Raw genomic sequence first — 26,803 nt, forward strand, 5'->3', positions numbered from 1 at the left:
ATCCCACCTTTCATTTATAAAGGCTAATCGGAAATGTTATGCAAATACAGAGTAAATCTAGACAGAAGCAGTTTGGTAAGCAGGACTGTCCCAAGACATTTTTCCACCTAAAATGTGGATTATGTGAAAAACAAAATGGCGGTGCTTCCATTCCAGGTTTAGATTCTGATGAGATTGGCAATTAGACCGTGTCTTCCATTGCAGCCAAGGCAGTTATGGGGAGCACAACAAGGGCATGACACGTGCATTTCTGTCTTTTGATACCGTTCCTTAACAACACATGTTTCTGGTCAACATTGATATGACTCATGTATGAGACAACTCCCTGGCTTCCAGGATCACACCCTTCCCCCCCCACACACACACACTGCATTAATGACAGCTACCATTAGCATGGCTGAGGGAAATGAACATTTTCCAGAGCCTCCAGAAAGCACACTTTCATGCCCCCCACTGCTCCAGTTGGGGCCTTAAAAAGGGCAAGGTTGGAGCAGGGGTATAACTGCGCGCTTTCCAGAGAGGATTAAACTGTCCTTCCCCACACACAGTGGTCCCACACACACTACTCAATCCCCTGCAGCTGCCATTTTTAAAACCTGCATATTGATTGCATTCATGCAGTTGATGTCACATCTGGTTTGTCCCTAAAAGTCCCACTGATGCAGGCAGATGGTTTTTGCCATTCTTGGAGTGTAGGATCACAGTCCAGTCCCCCCCTGCCTAAATTTAGTATTATGCATATTTGGAGAGAGGCCCAGATATTCAGCTATTTCACACACTAATCCACCTTACCATATATGTTTCAGCTAAGTTATTTATAGGCTTGCAAATTTAAACAAACAAGGGAGTGCCAGTTATTAGGACTCCGACTACTCATTTGGATATTTCTGCCAAAACAATTTCCATTAGGTATTAAATATCATAGACTTCATCCATTTTAGAAGAAATTTATGTCCTTTTAAAATTGCAAAGCCCTCATTGTAATCTGGTACATGGAATGTATGTGATGTACTTTGGCTGTAGTTAGAAAGCAGCATTTTAAAAGTCTTACTGATTTCTCCTGTCATTCAGATACACAAAATTCAGAATCAATGCTGGTTTTTCCTAGTCGCATGTATCTTTGTAGAGCAGTGAGGCACACCCATGCCCCATAGAAATCATTGAAAGCACCTGCCAGTCACAGTAGACCTTGCTTGGCTAGATGGACCAACGGTCTGATAGATTAAGGCACTCTTCCCTAAGTGGCCACGATGGCTGAGAATGACGGAAGTTGCAGTCCTACTCGTCCTGAGGGCTCCAGGTTGGGTAGTGGCTAAAGTGTCTGACTGGGAGTCAGGAGATCCGGGTTCTAGTCCCCTCTCAGCCATGGAAACCCACTGGGTGACTTTGGGCCAGTCACAGACTCTCAGCCCAACCTACCTCACAGGGTTGTTGTTGTAAGGATAAAGTGGAGAGGAGGAGGATTATGTACACCGCCTTGGGTTCCTTGGAGGAAAAAAGGCGAGATACAAATGCAATAATACATACATAATACATTTGATGGTGGTGACATTTATCCCTATCCGGGTCCCTCAGTTATGTGTGACTAGTTGCCTGTGAAAGGAGTTGGATTGAAGCCATAGGCCTGTGGTCGAATCCTACACACGTTTCGATAGAAAAAGACCTACAACTCCCAGCAGTCCCTAGCCAGCTTGATGGGAGTTGAAGGACTCTTTTTCAGTCTAAACAGGAGTATGATTACACCCATAGTCATGCTTAGAGTAGACCCACTGAAATCAATGGGGCTTACATTAGTCATGATTAACTTGTCCCGTAGATCTGCCCCATCTCCCCACCACCAGTAAATGCCCTCTCTCGGGAATGTGCCTGATCTCTACTGTTCAAGCAGCATTTCAAAGCTGTCTCCTTTCTTTGGCTTTCCTTATGTAATCATCTTCCTACCCTTTCCCTTTCTCTTTCCCACTAATGCCTTTTGTGCCTTAATTTTTATTTTTATTTATTTTTGCAATATGAGCCTGCAGGCAGGATCTGTCTCAGTTTTAATTTTGTGCAGTGCCTACTTATTTTATTCTTTAGGAATAAAAGTATTCCAAAAATCCTCAACTGTCTCTCTCATTCCACCTCCCTCCTTCTACCAGTTTTCTCTCTTTCCACCCTAATTAAAATCATTCTGCGGTCTCTCTCCTTCCACCTCTCTGCCAATTTATATGAAACCACCACCCCATAAAACCCCACCTGCCTTATTCTCAGCTCAGCACCGAAGTTAATTAAAGGTGCAATCCTATGCATATTTAGACAGAAAAAAAAGTCCTAGAGCTCCCAACCAGCCAGCATGCCCTAGTCTGGATGGAGCTATGGTCTCATGGCACTGTCTGAAAGCTCCATCCAATGAGCGTTTTATTGCACGCTCGTTACTGGGCAGTCACGGAGTTTGCTCAGGTCCCTCACATGACGTCGTCTGCCTCCTGCGTGCCTTCCGCCCCTTCTGGCCGTCCTTGCACAACAAAAGAACCCCTCATTAAGTCCGATTTTTTTAAAACTTGGAATTGCTGCTCTCTCCTGCTGTGTGCAGGAGAAGCAGCACCATTAGAACAACGGACTCAATGGGCCTTGTGCTCGTTGAAAGAGGAAGTAACTGAGGAAGGAAAACACGGGCGGAGAAGCGAGGTAGGGAGCGTGTTAACCTCCAATGTGATGGAGCTATGAGAGGCCATAGGATATTTTAGATCCCTGAATCCAACGTCAGAGACAGCACTCTGACCTCAGAGCCAGGAATCCACGCTTCCTGCCTCTGCTCCTTTGCAGCCAGTATGGGGAGAATCGCACCAGCTGCCTCTTCGAGGTGTCAAAGCCGACCTTGGAGAGGGGGTAAACGGGGCATGCCAGTGGGTGGGCAGGGGAGAGGACTTGGGAAGACAGGATACAATGTATCCCAAGGCCTCTCCAGCCTCCTTCTCTCCCACTCCAAAATGCCAGCTAGAGGGGCGAAAAAGCCCATCTAGCCCAAATGCAGAACGGGAGGAGCGCAGAGGTGAAGATTGCTGCTGCTGCTGCTGGTGCTCTGCATTGGATGCCCATAAGCTTCCAAGTTCAGAGGCTTATGAGCATCGCCATAGAAGGCTCCATTTATCTTTTCCAGCGCAAATAGGGACCCTGGGCGGCCTCCTCTCCCAGGTCAGGCAATTTGCCCATTTTAGCCCACTCTTGTCTACTCTGAGTAGTAGCAGCCCTCCAGGCTCTCAGGCAGAGGTCTTTCGCATCACCTGCTCCCTGACCTTTTTAACCTGAGACCTTCTGCCTGCAAAGCCTGTGCCCTGCCATTCAGCGATGGCCCCACGGAGCACCCCGCACCTCTCCAAGCCGGCTAACATCTAGTTCTACATTCCGTAAGCCCAGGTCAGTTTTGCACTTCAGTCTCTCTGAGACTTTGGAAAACCCCAGCCCGAGATGCAGGCCCAGCGCCGTGTGGATCCCCTTGTTACCCAGCCTTGCGCTAACGTTATCTTTGCAGAATCCACAGAGACGTACTCGCAGCGTGCTCATTCTGTTGGCGGCAGCAGCACCACCAGCACCATACCGCTCTGTAGAACTTCCGAGGAAGAGAAGAAAGTCACAGTCATTAAAGCACCACATTATGCAGGCATTGGCCCAGTAGATGAATCAGGAATCCCAACTGCAATTAGAACGGTAGGAAACGCTGAGCGTGTGTGTGTGTGTGTGTGTGTGTGTGTGTGTGTGTGTGTGCATGCACACTTCGTACAATGATTTGATTGTTGGTAATGGCTTTTCCCCCCACATTCTTCTGGGCTTATATAATGCGGAATAGAATGTGCGTAATCAAGGGACTCGTGTATATACTGCTGCGAGTGGTAGGGGAAAGGGGAGGCTAATGGTGTATCACTGAAGAGCCTTCTCTCTCGCCCACCCTCAATGTAAGGTTTTCAGAAGAGTCTTCTTTGTCCTTTTCTTCCTTCTCGCCACCTTTCTGCATTTCCTTTCGCTTTCCTCTTAAGAAAGTTTGCTAAGCGCTGGGTACATTTTTCTAACGTTTATCAAGATGCCCTTGCGTGGCTTGTCCTTCCTTGTGTTCCTGGGTTAGCAGGAATAAAGTGAATTTACACCCGCACGCACTGGCACACACCTCCCAGTCAATCCTTTATTTGACCAGTAGCGCAGGGAAGCACAAGGCAGAACTGACATGGAAATAAGCATCGGGGGCCGAAAACGCTTTCAGGCCAGGCTTGACAGCTTGCCACTAGTTAGTGCTTGAGTGCTTTCAGGATGCCTTACTGAAGTGTTTTGTTTTGAGCTATGCTGAAGCATTCTTTCCACGCTGCTGCCCCGGCAGCCCCTTCTGGCTGGTCCAGGCGGCAGCAGTAGCAGCAGCCGGCAGCTGGTGTAGGGAGGGAAAGAAGGAAAGAAGGAACGCTTTGCCAGGCTGTGCGGCTGAGGAAGAAGCTGTTGCGCCGGCCGAATGAAACGACTGGGAGTCAGGATGAAAGCAGCCGAGCCTTTGCAGGTGAAATCTGGGGGAGGTGCAAGGATAGAGCAGCTGTGGATAGACTTTTCTGCCTGCACCAACCTGCGGAGCTGTGTAGTTGCCGGGAAGGACTTCTGTGGAGAGAAAAACTAGGGAGGGAGGGAGGTGGGGGAGGGAATTGATGGAGGGAAGCACTTGGGAAGATTTCTCTCTGCCTAAGTGATAAGACTCTGAACACTTAAAAAGAAAAAGACTAAAAAGAGAGTGGGAGGAATTTCCATCCGTTCTTGCTTCCCTTTCTTTTGTTTTTGAACAAGATAAGTCATGTCAACTTTATTTTTACTTTTTTCCCTGGCTAACTCTCATTGTAACTCTCGTCGCATTTAAAACAGCCAGACCCCTGACTTTTATCATGGAAATTACTGTGTGTGGCTTCTTAAAAGAATCACAGATTAATGACATTGGGTGGATATTAGTTATATAAGAGTATAAATTGAAATCCTCCCCACTGTCCTTAATGAGCTCGGCATAGGGCCAACTATATAGTTAAACCTCCAGATTAGAATGTCTGGGTCTTTTAAGATTTGTTATGAAATTCCTTCTGCTTCAGATAGATGTTTCTATATAAAAATCATTCAGCTTGTACTACTTCCATTGCATAAATGTTTCTTATAAGCTTATGTGAGCTGAGACATATATCATGCAATCCTGTGCGTGTTTATTCAGAAGAAAGTCCTATTGAGTTCAATAGGGCTTACTCCAAATAAGTGTGCATAGGATTGCAGGCATAATGGTATGCTTTATACTCTGCAGTGGAGGACTGTTGACCAAGTTACTTCTAAAAATTCAGTGCATGCAAATTCATCTTACGATGCATGCCAAAATAATCTACAAGTTTTTTGGGATGTGATGGCAGCAGTGCCATTTACACCTGGATGGTATGTAAGTTTATTTGTCAGTAAGTCATATTGAATTCAGTGGGGATTCCTGTTTTTATCACTACAGAGTTTAGGATAGAGAAATGCGTGTCTTGCTGTGGGCATCTTTTTAGGAGGAAAGGTGACTTAAGTTTTATAAATCAATAAGTTAAACGTTTTTAAGATTTGTAGGTACTGGCCCCGATCCAGCAATCCTATGCATATGCTTACTTGAGAGTAAATCCCCTTGAACGCAGATGGATGTTTCTTCTGAGTAAATACATATATGATTGCATTTTCAGTTGTTGACCAACTTTCATTGGAGTTAGTTCATCATGGCTACTTTAAGGGCCATTGATGCCAATGGTTGCTTTTCTTTTCTTTTCAACCCTGTGTGGGGAGGGGGAGTGTGGGATACAAATGGATGGGGGGTGGATTTAATCCTCCCTCCTGGTGCATGGTGGTCCTGATCTGAATTGGGGCTGTGCACACTTATTCTCAAATTTTAAAAAAAGGTAAGAGTTGCATACAACATAATTAACATAATGTGTATCTTCACCCTAAGCCTTATTGCATTCAATCACTAACTTTAGCCTTTGTCTCCAGTTTATCACTTTAAGGCATATGATAAGTAGAAAAAAGTTCTATTAAAATCAAACTTATGTTGTGTGGACAGTGCATAATTGGATCCGGTTGGTGAAGGAAACACAATAAATTAGATACACAGGCATAGCCGGGATAATAAATTGGCCAGAACTTCATTGATTCACTTGAATAGCCCTGTCGGTGGCATAGGGTGTGGATCCTATTCTGATCATTATGGCTCCTTCATTCAATGCACAGATATCCTAATTTGGGCATCTGTGGCCCAGTTGTGACATAGGTTCTCACTTTCAACTGTGTTGCTGAACATGCACCTACCCGGGGAAATTGATGTGCTTGTTAACATTGCTGCAGTCCATCTGAATGAATCACAGAATGCCAATGTGCACAGTTGTGTTTTTTCAAAGTAGGATTGAAAGCAGACCTTAACTGACATTGGGAATGGGTTTTCTAGTTGTGTTGCTTCTATCTTGTTTAGATTCATCTGCATTTCTACCTCATCTAGCCCAGAACCAAGTCCAGATATTGACGCAAGATACTAAGCTCTGCTCCCCAGTTTAATAAATATATACAGCTGAGGGTCCTTGACATATTGATGACAAAGCACTCCAAATTAGCCAGTGATCCCTCTGACCAGCTGCATGTAGATAACATAATATTTAAGTGGACGTGAACACATCACAATCAGAGGACCAGGCCCATTTCTCACTTGAAAGAATTAAGCTGGTTGCAGTCCATTAACCACTTTCAGGCTGTGCACAGACATTCCTTTTTTGGAATGACAGGAGCATTAAAAAATCACTTCTGTTGAAAGGGATGCAAAGAACTTCTTGGCCGATTTTGTTTCTGTTAGTGGGGAACCCTGGGGCTCTTCCACACGTCGTACTGAAAGCGCTTCCATCCGCCCCCAGTGCACCCCGAAAACGATCGTGTAGCTTGCCTGTAAAAGAGACGAGGAAGAGGCGTCCTTGCCGGCCGGGACGGAGAGCTCGGCAGAAGAAGGCGGGGTCTTCTGCCGAACTCTCCATCCCGGCGGGCGAGGAGGGAGGTGGGTGGCGCCGGCGGCAAGGACGCCTCTTCCTCATCTCTTTTACAGGCAAGCTACACGATCGTTTTCGGGGTGCACTGGGGGCGGATGGAAGCGCTTTCAGTACGACGTGTGGAAGAGCCCCTGTACATTTCCTCCCTTGGGTTACGACCGATTGCTGCTTGTAAGGCTGTTGAGCCACTGTCTCTTAGGCCAGATCTACACCAAGCAGGATCTATCACTTTGAAAACGGCATGTGTAATATGCCCCGGGCCCGAACAGTTGCCAAAACTGTTATAAACCATTATAAAGCAGTAGTGTAGATCCTGCCCTGGAGTGTCCATCACATCACTGATGAAAAGGACTACTTCCCACCCCCATTCCGTCACCACTTCTTAAAATTTTGCATTGGAGATTCTGTTCTTTCCAAGCCGAGCACTTCTCCATTGTAGAGCATGGGCACTCTTTTATTTATTTTTATTTTTTATTCGTTTTCTGTTATACAGCATAAACTCTCTTCCATTTTGTAAAATATATATATATAGTTGATGAACACAAGCAGGGCTGCCTCCAGAACCTTCTGCCCTGCTTGCTCCTCTTGCTTGCTATGGTGACCTTTTCACTTCTTCTCTCCAAGAAAGCCAGTAGTGACAGGAGCGAGGAGGAGGAGCAGCAGCGCCTATGCTCCTCATGCCCTCTCCCTCTAGGTGATGGTTCAGATTTGGCCCAGAGAGGGGTGGGGGAAGCAAATAGGCAGTGCTGATTGCAGCAAGGAAGAGGTAGACTTGGAGACGCCAATTGGCAGCCATTTTGTGATGGTGTCCACAACAATCTTGGTTCCAAATGCGCTCATGGCCCAGAGATAGACTGATAAAAGGACGGTTACTGAGGGCATCTTGTCCAAGGCTGCCTCAAGAACTGCTTCCATGTATTTTGAATGGACAAGCAGATGCGCTTGTTTGCACATCAGAGGCATGCCTGCTTATCCTCTGTCCATATCCAAATAAAATGCATTGCATGAAAAGCCACCTTTAGGAAAAGCAGAATGTGGAGGAAGGTCAGTGGCTATTCAGATATTGAACTTATCCCTGGATTTCGTTCTGTTTGGAAGTTAGCCTGAATATTGTGAGCTCGCTTCTGTAGCAAAATGCAAAGTTAGACGTTTTTGACTTCGTTGTAAAGTAAAGGTCAGCTGCAGCAATGGGACGTTTCAGCAGTATACCAAACACGTCTACCCAATGCTGATCCACTTACTCAACAAAAGTGTCTTTCAGCCACGAGTTTGGAAAGACACATTTTTGCAGCATGAAATATGCCTGCCCATTTAGAAACTCTAATCACTTTCTAAGCATTTACAGCATTTAAGTTCCTATTCAGACTCTGGGGGTGAGGATGGAAACCACATTTTCAAACCAGGGTACCATGTTTGTTTGCTTTTAGGGTGCCCTACAGAAGGCTGCTCAGAATATGACAATCTTCCTCTAGGATCTTATAGCATTGTCATCTTTATTTAAGGTGTTAACCATTGGTCGTTGCATAACTCAATAAACAGTTGGGTTTCTAACTGAAACTGCTGATAAGAAAACTGCCAATTATAATAAATAGGTCTCCATTTGTAGATGTCTGTTATACATTAGTTTCAGATGTGGAGCCATCTTGGAAAATTCAAAGATTCCAGTATGCTGGCTATGTAAAATTAAGTTGGCCTTTTGTATTTTTCATATCTAAAAATGCTTGCATCGTATATGAGAGCATGTATGGAATCACTACTGTGGTTTTTGAGACCAAAGATACCAATTGTGTACATTAAAATAAATTCTAAAAATAAATAAAAACAAAACAGAAGCTGGCTTATTTATAGTTAAACACCAAGATAGACAAATAAGCTATGCAAGAGATATATGATTAAAGTATTAGGAACCAAAATTAACAAGTAATTTATTTCAGCTGTAGGAGAAGCCTTTGTCAATAAAGATGTAAGAAATACATCTGAAACAGTGCGTCGAACATTAAGATATTATGTGTATCTCTATGAATGAAACTTCAATAGGATTGTGTTCTCTGACATTTTTAGCATGAAGAAAGATTATTGCAAAGAAGAAATCATTTCTTCTTTTATTGATAAAGTATTACAAAAAAGGAACAGATACATAAATGCATCCTATTTGCATTTTGCATGTATCACAATCCAAGCGAGTGTTGAGCAATTGTCAACTCAGATTTTTCTTATGCGCTTTTTTTTCTTTCTTTTTTTTTGCGTGCATTAGTCTATATATTTGGAAGTTATGATAATTTTGGTTGCCATTGCACCTGCTGGTGGCAGCCTTTGATTATGGGTGTTTTGTTTTACCATTTTACTGTTTATTGTTGTTCCCCGCCTCGATCAAAATGGAGAGGCGGGTAAGAAATATTATTATTATTATTATTATTATTATTATTATTATTATTATTATTTGTTTTGTTTGCAAATAAGCCCCATTTTGCCTCATCCACTCTGCCAAGGTCACTTGTGGGACTGTCCAGGTGGAAGATGAGCCATCAGGGACTTTATTGTCATTGAAGTGATGGTTGATGTCCATTCGTATCTTTCTTGAGGGCTCACAAGTTCTTGCCAGTGGCGGCACCAGAAAAAAAATCTGGGGGGAGGGGACTCAGAAGGGGCCAAGTCTTTTTCTAGGTGAACGAGATATGTCCATATGTTAGGATCTCTGAAAGAAAATAATGGTATATTTTACACTAAAACTTCCACCCTAAACATATTATTTCTGAAATAAATGGGGGAAAGGTTACTTTAAGCCTACACAACCGAATTTTTAGAAATATTAATTTGTGTTTAGAATTTCTTTTCTTCCTTTTTTTTTTTACTATTAGGAACCCCATAAATAAATAATAAATTATTTCTCTCTTCTGCATGTCAGAGGTTTCCCCTTTCTTCTCAGCGAATTGCCACTGGTCTCTTAGCATCTTGAAGAGTATTCAGTAGCTGCAAAATGCGTAGCCTTTGTTGGCTCAGGGGTTGCATCTGAACTGCGCAAGAGTGACAGATGATAATAGATGAATGCACTTGTATATGTGAAAAGCGCCTTTCCTTCAAGCAATGACAGGGGTCCAGCAATGGGGTGGGATGAGTGGTGGCAAGCTCCTTGGTGTCATGTTTAGCCCTGCTCCCCCTGGGTTGGAAGAAGGAGTTTCAGGTGATCAATCAGACTCTGAAGTAGAGAAGTTGGCACCAGAAACAGGCCAGCCTGTACCAGTGGGGGAGAAAGCTCTCACGGGCTCTTCACCAGCTTGGGAGTCAACCCTCTCCAGATCTTATCTTGTCAAGGCAAACAATACACAGTCAGTGGGAAGCCAATATTCTAACGAGGGGGAGAGCACAGAGAAGTTAGCCGATCCTAGAGTACGCCGCAGACTAGCAGAGCTCAAGGAAGACGAAAGGAAGTTGGCCCAGCTGGCATCCTGTCAGAAGCTGTATCAGAACTAGTCTCTCTGAAGTTAACGCAACTTGGGAAAGGGCTTTCTATGCTTCTTGAAAGGACAATTGTCTTGCTTAGTTTGCACAGTTTTGCCTAGGGGAAAGTTCCTAGAGATTAGACTCTCTTCATATGGGAAGAGATGTTTATTGCTTGAATAAAGCTTTGTGGATTACTTAGCAGGCGTCATTATTGTCTCCCAAGAAGTCAGGAGGTTTTGAGAAATACGACACTTGTTTGGGGAGGTACTTGCCCGCCTGTCCCCCTTCTAGTGCCACCTCTGGTTCTTGTTTAGCACCCATATCTGCTACCATCACGAGCCTCTTTCCTGTCCCCAAAGGGCCCTGTGCAGGGCAACTGAAGGCAGTGGACAACATGCGCTTCCAGCAGCATGGGCCCATATCTATTCATCTCAGGGATGTGACTGGAATTACCAGTCACAGAATCTCCATTAACTGCATTATTTTCCCACTGGGGAGTCTGGGACTGATAGTCCTGGTCCTATCCCCTGAAGAAAGAAGATTCCCTGCCAGGGCCTGCCCCCTCACCTCCTCCTTACCCTGGTTAAGTTTTGCTAGGCCCTGGGAAAGAGATGTGAAGGGGCAGCCATGGTGCTTGCAAGGTCATGGTAAGCAGAGCAGCTGTGGTGCTTGCAGAGTTGAGGTGAGCAGAGCTTTGCTCACTTTGGCCTTTCAATGAGCCCTTGAAAGCTCGCAACCTCTCTACTACAAAGGCATGCAGTCCTACCAAAGCTTCAGACCTTGCGGCTCGCAGAAAGTGCTCAAATCAGTGAAGCATCAATCTTCCTATATTAGATGCTGACATCTATCTAAGGCCTTAGCTAGACCTAAGGATTATCCCAGGCAAATGGAGGGGTCGTCCCTGCCTGCTCCCAGTATCCCCTGTGTGTCATTTGGATGTACAGGGATAATCCCGGGACGATCCCAGAATATAGGCCTGGTCTAGCCATGGCCCTAGTTACCAATATAACATGTGCAATGTAATTTACAGCTAAAGACCCAGGCAGCTGAAATTGCTTCTCTTTGTGAAATTCTTCATCAAAGCCTGCCAGTTCTTTGGAATAACATCATGTGAAAGTACCTGTCTCTTGGCTCCTGCTTATGCATTCCTGCCTATTGGTATATGGGCATTTTCAAAGATGGCAGCACTTTCAGAAATCAATTGCAGAATTACAAAAACCAGACCTTGTCACAACTTGCAGGGGGTTGTTCCATTTTGTTACCCACTAGCCCCATATCTAAGGTAAATGAATCAAACCTTGCCAATTTTCCCATGTGAAAAGCACATCAATGCCAGGTAATATGAAAAAACCTATGTAGAGGCTTGTCTTGATGAAGGGTTTGCTCCGGGGTGGATTCGCAGTAGCGGCAGGCCATCTACATGATGCAGCTGCCGTTGCAAAGCCATCTGGGGTAAACCCCAGAAACTCTGCTGAAAAAAGGTCAGGCATTTACCCCGACTTCTTTGTCTGTAAAGGTGTGTCACAGCCAATGGCGCCCCCCTGATTGGTCGCCATCGGCTGCACAGGAAAAGGGGCGGAGAGCCCCATGCCTCCTGGTAAATAAAAAAAAATGGGGGGATTGGAACTGGGCCCATTCCCCACCCCCGGATTTTTTTTTTAATTATTTGTATCTGTACAGCTTCACAGATACAGATTAAAAAACCCGGGGAGGAATGGGTGCCAGAGGGAGGTCAGAGGGAGGAGAGGTCGTTCAGGCGCCCCACATCCCTCTCCTTGTCCTCTTCTGGCTGCCTCATTCCTCCTCCCTCCATCCCGGTGCGCAGCAGCAGTGACGGCAGCAACTCCGCACTTGTGTTTCTTCCCATGCAGATGCCAGAAAGGAGCGCAAATACAGGAGCCCAAGGCCTCGCAGCACCAAAGCCATCAAGGCAGGGGCTAGGTTGTAGTTATCAGACATACACACAACTATTTTGATGGATGTATATCAGAAAAGTTGGTATGTGTGCAATGTGATAACCCAGCACCACACCCCAAAATTGGAGCTTAGGTAGGGAAGCACACAACGTGTTGGCAAGTTTTCCTTACTAACATAGAGGGAGATATTTAAAAACAACGACAATTGGAAGTGGTGTTGCTTTTTTTCATTGTCAAGCTACGACTCAGTATTGTGTCTAGTTCTACCATCAGTTTTAAGCATTACCTGTTTCCCTATTAGTTAAACAGAAGAACTTGTCCTTAAGCCAATTTTCCCCTACATTGTTTTGAGTGGAACAAAATCAGCTTACGTCCATGTACAGCTTAGCTGCCTGCCTAGCATTCTACAAGATTCCCAGCATTTGGCAATCGACGCTTTAAAAAATGTCCTACTTTGTATCCAGTTATAACTGAATGGCGCTGTTTTCCTTAATAGTAAACAGTGAGTGGTTGGCCCCACAAAGAGAATAAAAGATGCTTGCTGTCACTGGATTTCACTATCACTTCTAAGGATCTTATCAAGAAAAGAATCAAGCCACAACATTTCTGTGTAGTCGCTGGTGTGTGTTTTACTTTTAACCACACAGTCCAATATAATTGCTTCACGGTCAAACTTCTGGTTATTTGGACAACAAAGAGGCCTTTCATTTATGTGTGAATAACTAAATCCGGTCCATCCGGATTTGTTTGACTTAAGTAGTGTTAGAATACTGTAGCTAGCTTTTCTGTTTTTTAAAAAATAGGGGTTTGCCCAGTGAAAATTAGGAGCCTGCTTTCACAAAGCATTACTTGATTATAAATTGTTACAAAGGCTACGTAGAAAGTAGGGCAAAGATGAGAATCTCTATTCAGAATAGTATACGCCTCTGTTAACTGTACATTTCCTGATTAATCATCCCTCGAATGAATGTATTTCTTTAGCCTCTCAAGCAACACTTGCATTTCTTACTTTTACATTTGTTACTTCTATCTGATTATGCAATAATGGCATTTAATCTTTTACAGCAAAAAAAAAAAAAACCCACTATGTCCTGCAATTGAATGGAATGCAATGGAATTGGGTGCAATGGTGGATAACATTAATTCCTAATGTAATTACTGGTCTTTGTATGATTAAACTCCATGATGTGCATTTCCAACTTAGCTTTTTCATTTAGCCCAGACGTAAGGTCCTCCTTTCAGGCATTTCTTCCATGTGTTTACTTTGCATAGGGGGTGGGGGAGTTAGATTGTACCTGCAGTCTCCACCCCCACAATGTTGCCATGGCCCTCTGCTCCTGACTTCTGCATATTCTATGGGATGTCCAAAAAGGGTCACATATGTTTGTAGACTCTTGATATGATCAGGAAGCCTAAGAGCATGGCGTTTATAGTCATACAGACCCTTCCCCTTTAAAGATGTCCTATTGAACATACATGGTAGGACGGAGGTACGGTAGAATAAATACACGGGGAAAGGCACGAAAGGACCCATTTTGTTACATCATTGTTATCCAGTTTGGTTCTTGTCGAGACCATGAAGAGGGATTAATACCACAGAAATGTGGTTCTGTGTAAGGACTGGTGATCACACTAAAGCTCATCTGGAAAGTACTCTGAATTTTTTAGTGTTCCAGTCAAACGTTCATCTTTAAAACGCTTTTCAATTGGAACACTCCAAAAGGCCCGATTTGGCCATCGCCACTTACACTTTTCCAAGCTAAAAGAGCTTATTTTTGAAGATGGTTTGAAAACTTCAGTTGGTACAGAATGCAGCCACCTGGATATTGGGGGCTAGGCAGAGGAGGGGGTTCCTCAGGGTGGGCTGTGTTTGCTTGCAGGCTTTTAAGCAGGATGCATCATACCCAAATATCCCTAATGTATAAAACTGTATAAAGAATGTTACATATGGCAGACCTCCACCATTTATGACCCATTAAGCCAAATTCAACCCACCAGTTATGCACAGAGATTGATCAAGAGACTAAATAAGCCACCTATTTATCTCCATTACAAGTTCATCCAGTCCATTAAGGCAACCGTCTTATTTATTGTGGCTGTTTTCCTGCTAATTGTTTAAAACTTTATCATTTTTAGACAGTGGACAGGCCAAAGGATTGGTATAAGACGATGTTCAAGCAAATCCACATGGTTCACAAGCCTGGTATGTGTAACTTCATCATTATGCTACATTATTGTATATCTTGGTGGCCTGCAACATAATAGTGTGTGTGTGTGCGTGTGCGTGCGCACGGTAATTTGATCATAAAATACCCAGCTCCAGTAGGCACTGCTTTAAGCCAAGTAAGTATATTAAATACTGCTAATGCATTTTTCTGTAGGGAAAAGTAACAAATGTCCTCAATAGGACTTTCAAGAGGTAAAGACCAGTAGAAGAGATTACTACCTGATTCACACATTACACTTAGCCTTGGTTTATTTAACCAATGGTTTGTTGCCCTACCCAGGGTTTGTCTGGCAAATGATCAAACAACCCTTGGTTTGTTTTCTCAATCCCTGGGTTGTTTGTTTTCCTTTTTCTCCCCCACTTTTTCTCTGTATCCCACATACCTTTGTGGTGCTGCAATACTGGCATGTAAAGCAGCTGTGTTTTTTTTACCAGTCTTGCCTGCCTGCCTCTGTAGCCATGGTGGAACAACCCATAGTTCTGAGTTCACATGTAATGACAACCCACGGTTTAAACAATGAGTTTACAGTCCAACAACAAACTATGGGTTCTCTTTCTGGGTTGTTCATGGTTAACGAACAATTCTCTGTTAGTAAGGCTGCTTTCATACGTCACAACAACCCAGAATTCAACAACCCATAGGTTAAATAAACCATGCAGGCTGGTACCACACTTCTGGGTGCCCTTGGGCATAGTGCCACTGAAGGCCTCTGTTCTCTCCTCCTCCCTGTTTTCACCACTGCCCACCCTCACCTGCCACCACTGGCCTTGAGCAGAGGTGTCCTGGGAGATCACCCACAGCAGAGGTGATCTCCTGGGACACCTCTCCAGTCTCCAGAATGCCTGGCTTTGAAGAAGGACCCTATTAGGGCCAAACATTTGGGTCTGTCCAATTCTCTGAAGAGCTACACCAGCCACTTTCTCCTGTTATTGTGACTCTCCAGTAGATGGCTGACAGTGGTGGTGAGTGGAGGGCCTTAGGGGTTGGCAAGTATGGGCCCTTCTGAGCCAGTGGGCACTTTGCAGTTGCCTAACCTTGCTCACACCTAATAACTGGCCTGAAAGTATGGGTTAGCATTATGTGTGAATCAGGTCAGCAAGTGCATGCAGGAAACGTAACACAAGATTTTGTGTGCGTCCCTTGCAATTAGTATGGGATGCTTTTCACTGCTGATGTCTACCAAGGCAGCGTCTACCAAGATCTATTTGAGGGCTCCAACTGCAGAATAAAATTAAAGATCCTGGTTTAGGAATGAGGACTGTAGGGTCTCTGTATATACTCAACTGCTAATCTATGGTTTACAAAAAAAGCCCCCCCCCCCCCCGGTATAGTACTAAGAATAAATGTTTCATCCCAAAAATATAGAGCAGAGAGAGCATGACTGGATAGCGGTCACCCAGTGAGCTTTATAGTTGAGCAGGGTCTTGAATGATTAACTGGGTAATTAATTGATTAAATAAACATAAATAAAAATATAAATAAGAAATATAAATAAAAATATTTCTGATGAAAAAAAGACACTCTTCTTGTTTTTAGATGATGCACATAAGCGCATTGCCGAGGCAACATCTTAGAAGAAGCATTTCCTAATGTAGGGTTCTGCCATGTACAGTATAGTCTTCCTGTATTAAAAATAATGTTCAAAAGAAATCTGCTGCCCATTTAATCAGCAACACCTTTAAGTTCATTAAAATATTTAATTGACAGCTGCCTCTATTCCTGTAGCATAGCAGCATCAGGGGGGATTCTTTAGGGTGGATTCCTGCATTAAGCAGGGGGTTGGACTCGATGGCCTTTTAGGCCCCTTTCAACTCTACTATTCTATGATTCTATGATCAGCAAGAAGGAACATTTGTCTTCTCCATCCTTTCTTTAATCCATACATGAGGACATGGCTGGTACCTTGCCATTTTTGATTAGGGAACATCTGAGCAACGGAAGAATGGTTATGGTTCAGTGGGAGAATGCATGGTTTGCCTTGACAAAGCCATGTCTTATTAGTTAGGGAGTTTCAGTAGCAGAGCTACTAAAAGCCTCCAAACCTCTGCAGAATGAAACTCTGGCAGTTAGAGCTGGCAGTGCTGCCGGGATGGATGGATGACTTAGTTAAAGCATAAGCCAGCCAAAGGAAAATTCTTTTAAGCCCTTTTTGGTTTTGAGGAACAAAGGCCAGAGCACAAATCTCTGTTACTGAAATACACAGAAATTAAAGGTGCTAACCTTTGGGTGGACCATCCCCACTGTTCTCACTGGACTTGGTACTGATGCCAGTCTTTCCTTATACATCATGGCTGATTCTCACTGACCTGCGGGCTGATGCTTGCATCTGAAAAGCCCAACCTATTAGCCCTGTCCAGGCACTTTCTTCAGGCGTGTGTTACTGGAGCAGCATGGGAAAAACCCCACAGAGGAGTGTGAATTGGCTGCTGATGGAAACCAGAAAGGATAAAAGAAAGTAATCCATATAATTTACACACACACACACACACACACACCTGCAGTGATGCAGCTTGTGAATGCGCTCTACGAGGGGGTGATTAAAAAATAAGCGAACAATATATGGGATAGACTCCACACGTAAAACGTTTACCTGAGGGGAGAGACAGTGGGCTGCCTACTAATTTTTTGTTTGTATTTGCAAAGACAAAGCTGCCTTGCTGTGATAAACTGACAGGTATTCCACTACTATAACATTTATCTTTCTTTTTGTAGATGATGACACAGACATGTATAATACTGCATATGCATATAATACTGGTAGGAATTATTCCTTCCCTTCACATGAGTCTTTTCTTGTTAGCTTCAGCAAGTAATAATGGCACCTAACCCTGTTGGCCCACCTGTATTGTGCTTGAGTAACTAGCTCTGTCCTTTTGCTGAATTTCTGTATGTGGTTTCCGTTTCACTATTCTCCCTGTTATCAAAATGGTGCCGTTTGATTTTTTTACCCAAATAATCCAAAATGAATGTTGGTCTTTCTGTGCTTTGGTTTTGTTCTTGCTTGGGCAGATTCTGTTTTCAAGCAGAGCGTACTTTGATCCCAAGTAAAGTATAAGGCCACCATCTGTGGCACAGTATGAAAATATAATCTGCAATATGTACTGGGGATAATAAAGGTAGCAGCTGAGTAGAATACTGCATTGTATGTAGTATACATAAAACATGGGCACAATCCAGATGTCATACATTTTTATGTCCGATTGTTTTTAATGGGACAGAGTTAACATTGAAATCAGTGTGACCCAATTGTGTTTAATTTTCACTAGACCGTGCCGTTTATCATTAGGCAAAACATGAATTCAGAATGCAGATTTGCATATATCAAATACACCATACATGCCCATTAAATCTGTAAGCACATTGCTTTTGCTATTAAAAATACATTAAATGAACTTAAATTGACATTATAGTGTTAGAAGATTGCAAATGACTATACAAATGTACACCAAGCCAGAGGATAATGAAAATATATCAATGAACTTGTCAATAGCAAAAGCCTCTTTAAAATGTGTTATATGTATATGCAAAACTGCAAAATGTAATGTACCATAGGACAAAATGGATTTTTTCAAAAGTGCCTTCTGTTTAAAGTTCATATCACTTTCTGAATAAATTCATTCTTTTTGCATACACACACTCACATATAAATGTATCTAATGTGATCTCCTGGGATAATTTCCCAACATTAATTTGATAAATGTTATATTACTAACCATCATCTGTTAACAATATTAACAAAGGCATTTCTAATATTCAAATATATACATATATGTGTGTGCATCAGTGGAGGGATGAATCCTCTCTGCATTTTAGACAGAACCAGTCAGAACTGTAATGGAGCTATCCAAGGTTGCTCCAATATCAGTGAGGTGGTGAATTCACTCCAGGTTTCAGTCAGAATTCTAATGGATCTTTCCAATGTTGCTCCGATATCAGTGGGGCGTTGAATTCACTCTAGGTTTCAGTCAGAACAAGTTAGAACTCTAAACGACTATCCAAGGTTGCTTTGATGTCAGTGTGGCAGTGAATCCAGGTTTCAGATCTCTAAATGAACTATCCAAGTTGGGAAGAGCTGACTGAAGCCTAGAAATGATTCACCGCCCTACTGACATCAGAGCTCCCAGCCGCTACTAGTGTATAAATGTATTTTCAGCAATAACTAAGGGTCAAGGTAACCTTAGAGGGCATCAGTAAATTATTTCATTTGGGCCTATCCCTTAAGGCTAGGGGGATTTCTCCTATACCAGGACTTTAAACTTGAATACAGCCCACTACTTGTATATTTATTATTTATTATTTCATCTCATTTCTATACCACCCAATAGCCGAAGCTCTCTGGGTGTTCTGCAGCAATTCTTGCTTTGGACTCTGGAAACAGGGGGTTGTCATGCCATTTGCAGGACACCAAACATACAAAGGGCCACAGGTGGTGCAAGCCTCTCTTTACCACATTCGTTATGATTCAATAAGGAAGATCTTACATGGAAACAGATTTTACACACGGCTCAACCTCCTGGATCTGTTCCAGAGTGCTGCTGAGGGCACAAAACCCCATCTCCAGTAGAGTGGCCACTTGTGAGTCACCACGATGGGTGATCAGCTGGCAGGCTCTCTAGGGCGCTTGCTGGAGGCAGCTGCGGGCCCCCCTAGTAGGAGCAAAAGTGGGAGAATGACACAATTCTCCACTCCTCCCATTCCATTGCCTGCAATGCTTCACCCTGTTTCATGGGAGGGCCAGCCTTGCCTACACTGATCACCTGGTTGGGAGGGGATGAATTGAGGCACAGCTCTACCAGTCTAGGAGAGGAGCTCTGAATCAAATCCAAGGAGTTGTAACTAAGTTCCATTGAAATCAGCGGGATGTACTTCAAGTAGATGAGTTTAGGGACTGGACTGTACATCTCATAACATGCTCTTCTCATTAGTATGTCTATAAGTACCCCTGTGTGTGGTGGGGGTAAAATGGCTTGCACATGAGGAGAGTCAGCTTTTAGAAATCTCTTCTTCCTACTACTACCCCCCAGGCTGTTCTGTTCTAGAGGGCTCCCCCCATCCCACAGAAAGCAGCTTTTGGGGGAAGGCAGAGGAGCTAGAAAGGGAAATGGGAGGCAGGAAAGCTCCATTCTGTGAACAGAGCTCCATCCCCTTCATGGAATGGAAGTTAGGGTCCTAGCCGAAGAGAACTGCCATTGATTCACATTACAACTTCGCTAAATCCATGTTTCAATGGGCAGTATCTATTTTACATCCGTTGATATTAATAGTTATATTTTGGATTCTTCTGTTGGTGGGGGTTGTCTTTCACTGGGTAACTTCAGTCCATCCTTTTCTTCTCAAGCTCATCCTGCTGCAAGGACACAGACATACAGACCACTGACAAAAAGTACTTCCGACAACGGCACAGAGGCCTTTAAGGTCTCATCCCCTGTACCTCCACCACCTCCAGTGCCACCAATTCGTCCACGACAAAGATCCGCTCAAGAAAAGTAAGCTCTCTGGTCATTTTTAGCAGTCAATCTAGAACCAGCAAATTCAGAGCTCCTGTGAGAGGCATTATTTCATATTTTTGGTGTGAGTTAAAGCATGCAGGAAGTCTTTTTATATTGCAGCAAATAGTTTTATGTGCAGAGCACCTCGCTTCTCTATAAATGCCTTCAGAGTCTAAAGGTGCAACCCTACCCAGTGCCTGTTTACCCTACCCTGTGCCTGTTTACCCTACCCAGTGCCTGTTTACCCTACCCAGTGCCTGTTTACCCTACCCTGTGCCTGTTTGCTTTCTCTTCCCCTCCTTATTGTTTTATTATGGTTTTATTAGAATGTAAGCCTACGCAGCAGGGTCTTGCTATTTACTGTTTTACTCTGTACAGCACCATGTACATTGATGGTGCTATATAAATAAATAATAATAATAATAATAATAATAATAATAATAATAATAATCCTATGGATGTTTACAAAGAAAAAAGTCCTACAACACTCAGGCTGGCTGGGACATGCTGGAAATTGTAGGACCTTCTCCTTTTTTGTCTAAACATGCATAGGGGAGTGCCCTACGTGCATTTCCCCCCCCCCCTTTTGACTTTCAAATATCACAGTGGCACTAACTATGCTCTTATGAAATGTAGATTTCTATGTTTTTTGTACTAGAGATTCAAATTCAAGTATACCAAAATCAGTAGACTCTCTGCTGGTAATGACAATTTTATTCCAATGTTGTGAATGGTATAGGGAGAAAGCAAATTTGATAGTCTTACAAGATGATGATGATGATGATGATGTATATGTATAGAGCTTGATAGGAAAGGCAATTTAATTCATTTGTTGTTTTCTTATTTTTAGAAATGAGTGGGAGCCTCCTGATAGAAAAGTAGACACTCGTAAATTCCGTTCAGAACCAAGGAGTATTTTTGAATATGAGCCAGGGAAGTCCTCTATCCTTGAACATGAGAGACCGGTAAGTGAAATTGGTCAATATTTAAGCATGATAATGAGAGATGATAAATGAGAGATGCTTGAATATTAAAATCTGCCATTATCAGAAATATTTAGCTGCTTTGAAAAGAAATTCCTATTGTTAAATTCCTTTTATAAAGGTTGGTTTGTCGTAGTTGAAAGATATGAGATTTTTGAATGAAAAGTTAACTTTAAATAATTTAAAATTGTTTTCACTTGCTTGGTTTTGGGTCCATTTAAATTTCTAGTGATTTTTTTTTAAAGTTTGGAGTCACTCTGAGAAATACACACTTGTTGCATGGTTAAGCAAATACTTACAAGTCTCTAGTATGAATGTGGAAAATTTATCACCGTTGTAGTAATTTTACGAGCACATACATTGGGCAGGACCTACCTTTAACGCAATGGGAATTTAATGGTTTCCTAAGCATAAGGAAATGAGTGGAAACACTCATTTCTGGAAGGTCGCAAATCAGAGTAACTCACAGAAGGGAGCCTTGCTGACCCGTCCCGTTCCATAAACAAGCGTTTCCACTTGTTTCCCGTATTACTATTAAAACTGCTATTTCCACATTGCACAAGTGGTGGGTCCTGTGAGAACAATGGCACCAGTGGAGGCAGAGCGGCGGTATTGGACACTGGTCATAAGTAACATGAGAGTTGTTACACATGCAGATTAAATCCCTTTTCCAGAAACATTAAATCCACAAATGTGTTTTCGTTATTTATGCTTATTGTTATTTCCACCAAGGAATGCCTCAGTGCACACTAACTGGTGACCACTATTCTTCATTGGGTTTTTTGAGCTAGGGACGGCATTATTTAAAAGCATGTTTAATAAGGCTGCAGCCTTCTGCTTAGATAATTACCACTAACATTTCCAGTAACCTAAAGGGCATCTTCAGCTACCCTTACTCATGAAGAATTATTGCATATGTCTAGTCTTGTGCTTATTCATCCATACTAAACAGAATATCAGCATTGTAACAATAGCACTTTTTACACCTGTAACAGAGGCAAAGTGATCCTTTTCTTCACGACACAGAAGCTGATCTAACTGAACTGGCTTTAAATTGACCTGTATAAGTTATATTGCCTAACTTGGGAGCAGCAGTTCCCTTTAAATATCCATATTTTTATTATAAAGTTAAATATAATGGGCAATATTCAAAAGGGCACAACTGCTAAGATACATTACGTTGCACTAGCATAAACTACTCTAGCACAACAACAATAGCATTATCTGGTGCCCGCCAATGCAGTTAACGTTGCACTAGAGTGGTTTACGCTAGTGAAACATAATTTACGTTAACAGTTGTATTCTGTTGGATACTGCCGATAGCATCCTTTTAGACATGATTAATGTATTTATATCTCCATTGTTCAGGAATTGCAAGTTTGGGTTGTTTGGTTTTCATACTTTAATGCTGCGTTTTTATTTCTTATAGTTATCTGATGTTACATTCTGATCATTGCTTTTGGTCGTTGCTTTCTTACCGTATCAAATGTGCCAGACTAAATATATTAGATAGTGTGTTTTCATACATCTCTATCCCTTCCATTCAATGAATTGATGTATAGTTTCCAGTATTTTATATTATTAATAATGCAAATTTAGCTCAATGTGAATGTGAAGAAATTGTCATGTGTGCAGTCATTTCTACCAACACATAGTACATGATGAAATAACATTTATTTCATATACATCAGAGAAGTTTATTGTTTAATATGTAGGAAGAATTCAAAGGGGCAGGAAAGGGGCAAAAAAAACCACCTTTCCTTAATGATAACAGGATATGGAGTAAGTTGAATTACACATTATCAAGTATGTGGGTGGGGAGGGGGAGAGAACGAAGAAAATTTGACTTGGAACCATGATTTTCAATAGCAGTTTTGGGTTTCTTTAACATGTCAGGTTCTATGCCAGGTTCCTCTGGATTGCACAGGGTGTCTGTCCATGACATATTCTCAAATTAATCTGGGGGCTAGTAATGACATCAGGAGAGGAAATAGGCTGTCCTTCTATATTACAAAGGGAAAGGGAGGCTGGGGAACTTGTAATGGAGCTGCCATTTTTGCCATGTTTCCTATTACATGCAATTCTACCCTTAGAACAGCTGCGTTTGGACATCACTTTGTTCCACAATGAGTTAATAAGCTACTCACAGTAGCTTATTTTTAAATAGTCCAAAATGCCCCACCAGACAACTGGGCTAATAAGCTACTGTGCATAGTTTATTAAGCTACTGTGCCTAATATTGGGCAAAAGGCGGGATACAAATTATTATTATTGTTATTGTTATTATTATCTGACCCTTTCCCCGCCCCTCCCCCATCCCACTGCAGTCCTCTTGCCTGTGCAGTGGTGCTGTTTTACCCATCCATTACATCCCAGCAGAGCTTGCTGGGAGGCACCAATAAACCCGTGGAAATTTACAGGATTGGGACCAAACTTGATACACAGCCTCCCCTAGTTGGGAGGCACCTTCAAAATCCTGCGCAATTACACCCAGAGGAGGGAAAATCTCATTTGCAACAAAAAAGGGCGATGACACAAATAAAACCTTGGAGGTTTGCTGGCAAAGATGTCTTTAAGTGCTGTCACTAGAACGCTAAAGTGCCTCCTTTCCCCCATAGCCATTGCTGGGATAGATGAGTTACCGTGCTCCGAACTGCGCATTTCCCCCCACTGCTGAAATTGAGTGGCTGCACTGATCTGAAGCGCTCTTACTGCGCGACTCTATAGATGAGCCAATTAACCTGTGCTGCCCAACAGACAACATGATAACCCATGATGGTTTAAATAACCCACTCTGCAGGCCATGGGTCATCAGAGTGGGTTATTTTGGCTAAATAAGCTATCATGGGTTAAAAATGAACTGACACAATAATCCACGAAATATACCACCATAGCTTATTAACCCAGCATGAGTTATCTTGTCATCCGAACCCAGTCAATGGGTCATTATTAAAATGAATGGGATTTAAACAGTTAGGGCCAAAATAGACATTACTTTAAATTTGTGTCTAGCAACTAACAGGTTTTTTTAAAATATTTTTACTCTAGAGTAGGCACGGGAGGGGGCAGATCCAGATCTTAAAAGCTTCCCTACCCACCCCCCACCCGATGCTAGGACCCCAATCTGAATTGAGCTCCCTGCACTTACTCTAAAGTGAAAATGGACAAAGACATCACTGCTCAACACAGATTTAATGTAATGTCTGTATTGGCCTTTAAATTACAATCATTTAAGCATCCAACCTTCTGTAACCTGTACCCATTGCCCATCACCCGTTAAGTAATGGCTCTGAATAATCGCAATACAACAGAGGCATTTGGGGAAACGAAATCATGTCCAAAGCCTGCTGATGAAATCGGGGTGGGTTGATATGGGATGGCACAAGTTTCTTTGGGAAGAAATCCCCGCACACTTACTTGCATTGATTTAAACCACTGTTACATTTATTTATATCCCAGATGAATTTTTAGAACCATGGTTTTCTTTCAAAGGGGGAATTGGTGGTAACACAAGCAAAACTAATTAGCTATTCTAATGATGTGTAGGACTTGCTAGAAATTTGGTAGTCATTGCTAGGGGTGTATTTATAAACAGTATGATTGGGGAGAAGAGACATTGTTGTAGTTGGGGCTTTTTTGCGAAGTGATATTTTTATTGCAGAAGTTATATAACATATGAAGCTAATCATTTAAAAGTGTTTTTGTTTGTAAACAGTTCTCGAGTGGTTAATATAGTGGAATTGCAGAACAAATTGAGGTTTTGCATATTCAGTGATAATTCATGAGTATCAAGAATCAGGAAAGATGACTTCCTGGAAGCAAATTGATAAGCCTTGTATCTTATTGCAAATTGAATCCCCTATCAGTCCCCTACCCATGCAAGTTTCAATATTGGCAGCCCAACTGGATTTTTACTAGGAAACATCACAGTATCTTATAGTATTTCTTTTAAATGAAAAGATCAGGAGGAGAGTGTGAATTTGATACTCCCAAAATAGTCTCCCCCAATCTGCTCCTTCTTCACTGTGGAGGAAATATATGAATATCCATATATCTAGTTTGACCGTGGTTCCATGGTTTCCTTCAGTTTTCTTTCAATTTCCCCATTGCTGAGTATTGCTGACTACTCTGAGCATTTTTCATATTGTGGAAAAATTAATAATTATATTGATAAACATTCAGAGATAGCCGCTGAATGCTATGTTTCAAAGAATTTGGATCTTATAGAACAGTTGTGCTGTTCCACAAATCGCTTCCTTTTGAACAGCATCTAAATCAATTAACACAGAGCTAAGCTGTTAATGTAACATTACTTTAGAAGTCTCTATTGTACGACTGATGTTAATTATAAAGCAGCTCATTTGCATAATGTAATAGACATTGCTTTTTGTGACAGAACTGCAAAATTGGTGGACAAAAGAAATGCAATTTACACAGAATAATATAATCGGATCTTTGTCGTTTTATATTGTGCTCATGAACTGGGAAATTATTTCTCACTACTTGGGAGTGCAATGTGGATTGTAATGTGACCAGATCCAATATGAATGAAATGTTTACATGACAGTACGTTGTTCTGGGCAGAGAATGGGCATATATGTTAGGTTTACATCCTTTTTTCAGGGCCAATTTGCATGTTGTACAGAAGGAGAGAAAGCAAATGCATGAGTTTCGTGATTCAGGTGTAACCCCACATTGCTTTCATATATGAATGTGTGACCCCATTGCATTTCTGCTTCCTCAGTGTTTGGTTGCCAACTTCATTTCTGGCAGACTTCTTGTGCCTTTAACAAATTAGTAGAGAATTCTCCCAGTATAGACATACAACCATAGGAAAGGTTTTGCATCTTGGAGTTCTGCTGGTTGTATATCTTTAAAGGTGCAACAACAACAACAACAACAATGAAGTGCCTATAAGAACTTGGCACTTTATAAAATAATTAATATAAGACCAAGCTGCAAAACTGGCAAAGTAATAATAAGTAAAACAACATTAAAGACACACAGAGAGAGAGAGAGAGAGAGAGAGAGAGAAGAAAAATAGGAGAAATTATTAATAATAAAGTCAAGCATATGCTAACTGAAACAAAAGTATTCAAAAGATGTTTCTTAAAGATTTCAAAGAATTGAATGGGATAGACCTCTGTATTTGAATTGTTTTTGTACATCTGTAACAGGGGAGTGACCACATGTTACACAAGTGCCCCATCCCCTCACTGAATTCACATATTGTCATCACTGCACCCACAGGGCTATTTTGGCAGAGCTCAGAGAAGAGGCTGAATGAAGAAACAGAAGGGTGAGAGCTGTAGATGATTCCTGAAACTTCATAGAGAAGTAGGGGAAAGCATTTCCATCTCAGCAAGAGTTGACCACTATACTGTGGCACAGAATGATCTTATGCCCAAGCGAAATGGAGAAATAAAGCTGTCCATCTTCCACAGTGCTCTTAATAGCGCTATAAAAGCAAAGAAAATGAACAGCCTATGAAAGGAATCTGTGCTATAAAAAGAGCAACTGATACCTAGTAAAGGCATTGCGCACTGTCCTCTGGGAAGTTCTCCTACACAAGCTTCACTCAAATGAATGAAAGCTGCAGAAGTTACCACAGCTGATAAACGTGTACTAGAAGGCTTTAGTTGTTCCTACAAACACAGTAACAGTCCTAATCAAACAGTAGAGGCTGTGGACTCGTTTGGACATAAT

General features: G+C 42.3%; 1 protein-coding gene across 5 annotated transcripts in view; it reads left to right on the forward strand.

Annotated features, from left to right (window-relative positions):
* The window catches only part of SORBS2 (sorbin and SH3 domain containing 2), a 216,773-nt gene that overhangs the window by 132,208 nt on the left and 57,762 nt on the right, over nt 1-26,803 (forward strand). For all 5 annotated transcript variants that reach the window (XM_063135627.1, XM_063135631.1, XM_063135628.1 and 2 more), the window contains 5 exons: nt 3,512-3,687; nt 14,534-14,600; nt 17,338-17,382; nt 19,964-20,111; nt 20,965-21,079. In XM_063135627.1, the coding sequence (XP_062991697.1) occupies nt 3,512-3,687; nt 14,534-14,600; nt 17,338-17,382; nt 19,964-20,111; nt 20,965-21,079 (551 nt within the window). The remainder of the gene's footprint in view (nt 1-3,511; nt 3,688-14,533; nt 14,601-17,337; nt 17,383-19,963; nt 20,112-20,964; nt 21,080-26,803) is intronic.

Source organism: Elgaria multicarinata, chromosome 10, assembly GCF_023053635.1.
Source record: "Elgaria multicarinata webbii isolate HBS135686 ecotype San Diego chromosome 10, rElgMul1.1.pri, whole genome shotgun sequence".
Classification (NCBI taxonomy): domain Eukaryota; kingdom Metazoa; phylum Chordata; class Lepidosauria; order Squamata; family Anguidae; genus Elgaria; species Elgaria multicarinata.